The sequence below is a fragment of the Adiantum capillus-veneris genome, chromosome 18 (genome assembly GCF_014529385.1).
Source record: "Adiantum capillus-veneris isolate H3 chromosome 18, ASM1452938v2, whole genome shotgun sequence".
Taxonomy (NCBI): Eukaryota; Viridiplantae; Streptophyta; class Polypodiopsida; order Polypodiales; family Pteridaceae; genus Adiantum; species Adiantum capillus-veneris.
Genome location: NC_140948.1, coordinates 41,125,120 through 41,131,044, shown reverse-complemented (window position 1 = coordinate 41,131,044; position 5,925 = coordinate 41,125,120). Strand labels below are relative to the sequence as shown.

Below are 5,925 nucleotides of genomic sequence, written 5' to 3'. Positions count from 1 at the left end.
TTGTTTGGTAGTGTATAAGTTAGTAGGTGCAATGCTGCTTGCAAATTATCTAAAAATCCCATTATCATTAATGTTTGATTGACTAGCCATTTCTCATGTGAGGGGTTTGCTCATATTCAAACATTGCTAGAAGTTGGCTAGACAATTGCTACATATTGTTGCAAGGAATAAGTATCATACTCATTCAACAATATTAACATTTGTCCAAAAATTGGGTGGCTATAAAGGGAGGATAGAGAGAGTAATCCTTCATGTATAATGCCATCAAGTAAAAGCTTGTAATAGTGGAAAGCTATGTGCACTATCAAATTGCAAAGCACGGAAATGGAGACATGTTGTCTTTTCACAAAATGTTTTAAAAGTTCACACAATTTTTAGATTATACACTAGAAGATCTATGCATTGGTAGAGAGCATGATGGAAAGTCAATACAACCTTACATATATAAGAAAACATGTCAAGGTGATCGTTGCAGGTGTCCATGGACAACAACTATTTAGACACCATTACATGCATTTGCACAGTGAAAAAAATATCCCAAGAAGCCATTCCTCAGCTTACTTTCAAACTGTCTCAATCCAAATCGGGTCAAATAGCTCAATTTACCGTTCAGCAATTTAAAAGGGGAAATAAAGCTTACCCACAATATTTTGGGAATTTTTTACATGGAATGGAGTTTAAATAAATAGCCAACATTTCGGCAATCCCCCGTCTGAGAGACCAGTATATTAAATTACAACTACATCCCATAGAGTGGTTCTCTACTTATGATAGTAGTATAGACCCGAATGCGTCACTTGGGGAATGAATTTGCTTATGACATAGTGCATGAGAAACATCTAAGGCTTGTAGAGTCTCAGTTCCACTTGGCAAATCAATGATTGTGGCTATCATACATGGTTTAGCAATGATATATAAAGGATTCAAACCCTTGTTAGGGTTTTTTGGAAAATCATCAGGAAAATGCCTACCCTTCTTACAACAATCATAGCAATAAGCTGTTTTCTCCGTTTAGCTGCTCACATATTTCATTGAAGTAGCTCTTCTCAGCTTCTACAAATGAAATTTGTAATCAAAACTCCCATCTATGGAAGGTGGACCTGGCGGTTTATTTACAGAATTTATAGCATTTGTCATATTTGCTACAATCACCAAAACTTCTGATGGCTCTCCAATAAAAGGCTAGAATATACACTTCAATCCATTTGGAATGCTTTTGATCAATATAGCAAGCTGCTTTTTCTCGAAAAAGCTATCCCCTTTCATAACCAATGGCATTGCATATTCACAACCAGTGGAAATGTGTGATTGACAAGGTTTGTGAGTAGTTAGTATGGTATGAGACAGAAAAAGCACAGACTTGGAAGTTAAATGGATAGGGACCAGCACACATAAATTTGGCAGGCCAACTCGTCGAGGCGCGCACATGCATGCAGAGCTACACAGAGCATACGGTAGTGTACAAAAATGTTCAATAAGAGGAACTGGACCAGCCCCATTATAAAGTCACATTCAAGGCGGTGGCATCCCAGCATTTGGCCGAAGGTCGATGACGACGACCGAGATGTTGTCGCCGCTTCCCCGGTCATGGGCTCTCTGCACTAGCAAAGATGCAGCTGTCTGGGCCTCCCTGTTAGCAGCCAGGCACCTCCTTGCAATTGTGCATGCATCCTGGTTGCTAACCACATCCCACAACCCATCACTGGCCAATATCAAGCACTCGTCGTCATCTGACCTCGCTGTCATTGTCACATCTGGGTCCGCGATGACATACGGCTTCAAAAAATGGTCCCCTGAGCACATCAATGTAATAAAACTCACTAGAGAGTCCACAAACCAAAGAGCTGGACACGAGAACAAAGCATACCTACCTATAGCTCGTGACATTGCCAGCACACCCAATACCCTCCACCCATTCCAGTTAAACACTCTGCCACCAGCTGCTTCAATGCGCGCTATCTCATCTTCTCTGTCAGGCTTTAAGCAAATATTGCAAATGGTCAGCAAACAAAACTATCAGCTCTCTCATTTTTGTACTCTTCAAGCATACCTTCAAATGCATGACTCGAGTATGACATACAACCGTTTCCGCGTATACAGACAGAAACACGTGATGGAAGACACGGCATTCTCACTCATCTTCCTCATATGCGCAATACAGATTCTTAAAGATTGCATAATTTATATCACTATATGTGCACATATGTTCCACACACATTTGCAAGCCAATATTCCTTGATTCCTCATTGGTGCCTTGTCCTCTGTACATGGACAATAACAGACGCAAATGACGGCATATCTTCCTCATTGGTACCTCTTCCTCTACACATGCAATTTAATAAAAAATCAAGATCTCTTGAAATTTTAAACCAACTGAATGAATGCTTCCATGAGCTCGTGCTAATGATCTACACCCCAGTTTTTGACAGTTGAATCCAAATTAACAGAAATTGTATGCACAGGAAAGGTAAGTCTTCTGGCACCAACCTTGTGATCCTCAGAAAGAGCAATAGCTTGGCCCCTGCGACATAAGACGGCACGTGAGTCACCGCAGTTGGCCACAATAATGTGATGACCACTGAGCACGGCAACTATGGCAGTAGACCCTACTGTATCGGAGGATGTCGAGGCAATGACACTGGGTTGCTCGGCACCAGTGGATGTGTTCCTTGAACCCACCTCCCTATCCATGCGCAAAAAAGTCACCTTCATGCAGCTTTCCCACCTTTCCCTGTCCAGAACCAACGCTGCAGTGGCACCTCTCAACACCTCCTCTGCTAATGCAAGATGCATGTGCGCGCGGCAATGTAAGGCTGCCTGCGGGATAACATCCCAAGAACCAAGAACTTAAAAACGAGGCGCAAGAGCAAGATAGGGGAAAACAAAATCAGGTGAGCAGATGTGTGCACGTACCTGAGCACCTCCATGGCCATCGTAGACTGCAAAATAATGTAGATCTGTGGCAGGAGAAGGGAGAGGGAGAGAGAGGAAGCTGTGCACAACACAGACGGCATCCTCCATTTCCTTTCTGCGGCCACAAATAGTACGAATTCCTGTGGGCGGGGCGGGAGGGCCCGTCCCATTCCCCACAGCTACCTGCACACCCTCCTGTACATCATTCGATTGAGGAAGAGGGAGAAGAGCATCAGAGGCACCTGCTAAAATGGCATCCTCCAAGATTGCCCTGCTACTTCGATCCCCAACTGCCTCATTCTCGCCGCTGATTGAAGGCTCTGAGCCACGCGTCGAATTGGCAGTGGGGACACGTGGGGCACCTGTATTCATTCTGGGGGAGTAATCGGAGGCAGCATTTGAAGGCGAAGGGGCAGGGATTAAGGTTGGGACTAAGGTTCAAAAATCTGTAGAAGCGAGAAAGACGAGCAGATGAAGCCCCCTTTGTTCTCAGACCTTCTTCAAGCCAGAGGTGAACCAGCGCAGGAACAAATCCTCTACACAGACTGATGAGATGATCTGCGATGCCTGCAGCCTTAGTAGCTCCTCATGTTTGAGAAACCTTTGAATTTCCCTAGGCACCATGGGCCCTGCTCGGTGCGTCCAGCTGGCAGCGAGGGTAGGCCACGGCATTGAACTGATGTGGGCACACTGTGACTGTCTTTCTGTCTGTGTGAGACTCTGTATTCCAATTTCCGATTCTGTGTGTGCGCTGTCAGTCGTGTGTGCGCGCGCGCGACTGTGTACGTGTGTTAGTTCAGCCTTCTCAGCCTCGTGCGTCTCGCTCTGAATATGGAGTCACCTTGTGTGACCCGAACCGCCCCCGTTCCTGTACTCACGGTAGGTGGCTTTTCTGTGCCACTACCCTGTCTCCAGTGACAGACAGCATGAGCTCTCTCTCTCTCTCTCTCTCTCTCTCTCTCTCTCTCTTCTTCTCCTTCTTCTTCTTACATGCTTGCTTACTCACGGGGTCGCCCTTTTCATCTGCGCTTTGAAAAGATGCAGAGCAGGATTAAGACGAGAAAAGAACGAATCCTTGAGCGATTGCGTGCGTCTATGGGTGTGTGCGAGAGAGAGAGAGAGAACTCAGGGAGGACGTGTGCAGGATGAGTGCTTGGGTGGTCAAGGAGGAGAGAGAAAGAAAAGGACCTCTATACCCCCCACGTTGGAGCGTAAAGCACCGTAGAGAGAGAGTGTGTGCGGGTATGAGTTCTCGCTCTCTATATGTGTGAGAGAGAGAGAGAGAGAGAGAGAGAGAATGAAAGAATCGTATTGTGTACTGTAAGAGTGCTGTACGAGTGTGAGCCTTCAGGGGGGATATGGCGTGTAGCGTTGGTGCGCTGGAGACTGGAGTCCCTTGGGGGGATTGCCGAGTTGGCGGGTTCTTTTCATTCCAACCCACCCATCTCCCAGCTTCAGACGCGTGGCATGCAATTATTGATTCCCTCCATCCAATGAGCGCTCAACACCTTTACTCGGTCTGTTTCTGTCGGGACAGTGTTGAGGTGATGTTCACTACACTTCTCTCTCTCTCTCTCTCTCAAGTTTTCTCTAGCCAGCCGCACAGCTGGATGGCATCCGACTGGGAAATTGGAACACTGACTCGTGACACTCAGTCGTGACTCGTGAGCACTCCCTCTAGAGTCTAGAGCCTTCGTTCTCTTCTCTAAGACATGTATTTCTATCGCTTGAAGTTTCCAGATCTCACTCTCACCTTTATGCAGTAAATCGTGAATCTCCGGAGCCCGGAGTCCACTGAAACGTCTACCCCTCTCTCTCTCTCACTCTCACTCTCACTCTCACTCTCACTCTCACTCTCACTCTCAGGCTTCGCACACGCAGTGCGCGGTGGTCGTTTCGATGCAAAAAGCGCAGGAGGCCCACCAGTGTCCCACCACGCCCCTGCGCTCAGCAACCGGCGCTCTCACCGGCACCATCAGAATGTCATGGCGGAAGCCTAAATGGTCACCCTTGATGGAGAGCTGTTTCATGCAAAGGAAAAGCGTGATTGGCAACGACACCTGATAACATGACAAAAGACATTGACTCTGCAACCAAGGGCAATCGGAGCTCTCGCATGTGCGCAAACTCCCGATAGGTAATCAACGTTCACACTCAATCGGCTTGCCGCCGGCACCACGGCATGTGCGCAAGCTCTCTCTCTCTCTCTCTCTCTCTCTCTCTCTCTCTCTCTCTCTCTCTCTCTCTCTCTCTCTCTTTTGAGTTCAACTCTCGTCGGATAGATCTTTCACGTCTCTTGGGTTTCCCACGACGTTAAAATTCTCTTCTTCTTCTTCCTCTCTCTCTCTCTCTCTCTCTCTCTCTCTCTCTCTCTCTCTCTCTCTCTCTCTATGTGTGTGTGTGTGCGCGCGCGCTGAATCTACTCAGTAATTACTAATAATATTGCCGTTTTGTCCAAATCTTCTCTTTCTACAGTAAATTCTACTTTGCCTCGACTCTCCACTCTACCTATATCTTCCTCGTCACTATATCACACAGGCATGCTCAAATGGGATCAATGGTGGAGGAGAAAAACGCGAGGCGCGTCAATCATGGCCCGTAAGATCTGACGTTGCCCCGAATTTACTAATCGACCTACATTTACAATATAACATACTCGAATCCCTTATATTTCAACGTACGCATGAGGGCGTAGTCGTCAGTGCACATGACTTGTGGTGGGGAGGTCGAAGGTTCAAGACATGGGGTGCGGATTGACCCGAATTTACTTTTCTCCCCGAATTCACAAATGTGCATTTGACGGCCCAAATCACCTTAGCCGTAGATCCCATTTGAGCATGCCCGTGCGAGATAGTGTGGAGGCTATACCCTGGCAGACTTGGCCGTGAACCTGTGAGATTCGCATGTTCTCACGAGTATGAACAACTGATAAATATGGCATTACGCTTGCACCTCCTCCCCCGTCTCTAGTCTCGACTCTATGCTTGTGGTGCTTGCCACGTGGTGCTAAAA

The 5,925-nt window shown here is 46.8% G+C and overlaps 1 protein-coding gene across 1 annotated transcript; it reads right to left on the bottom strand.

The window, feature by feature from the left end:
• Nucleotides 1-573: 573 nt before the first annotated feature.
• On the bottom strand, nucleotides 574-4,065 carry LOC147435541 (putative protein phosphatase 2C 8). Its single transcript, XM_086488583.1, has 4 exons — nucleotides 2,914-4,065; nucleotides 2,488-2,817; nucleotides 1,872-1,977; nucleotides 574-1,793 (listed from the first exon to the last, which is right to left on the bottom strand). The coding sequence occupies exons 1-4, from the start codon at nucleotides 3,283-3,285 to the stop codon at nucleotides 1,513-1,515; spliced, it is 1,089 nt and encodes a 362-aa protein (XP_086344709.1). The 5' UTR covers nucleotides 3,286-4,065; the 3' UTR covers nucleotides 574-1,512.
• Between the last annotated feature and the right edge of the window lie 1,860 nt (nucleotides 4,066-5,925).

Bases quoted from the DNA above. Each gene is read 5' to 3' on its own strand.
- LOC147435541 (XM_086488583.1), bottom strand. From the start codon at position 3,285: ATGAATACAGGTGCCCCACGTGTCCCCACTGCCAATTCGACGCGTGGC. The intron at 1,978-2,487 runs GTTGGTGCCAGA...ATTTGCTTAAAG, and splicing joins CTCTTTCTGAGGATCACAAG to CCTGACAGAGAAGATGAGAT. The intron at 1,794-1,871 runs GTAGGTATGCTT...TGATGTGCTCAG, and splicing joins GGCAATGTCACGAGCTATAG to GGGACCATTTTTTGAAGCCG.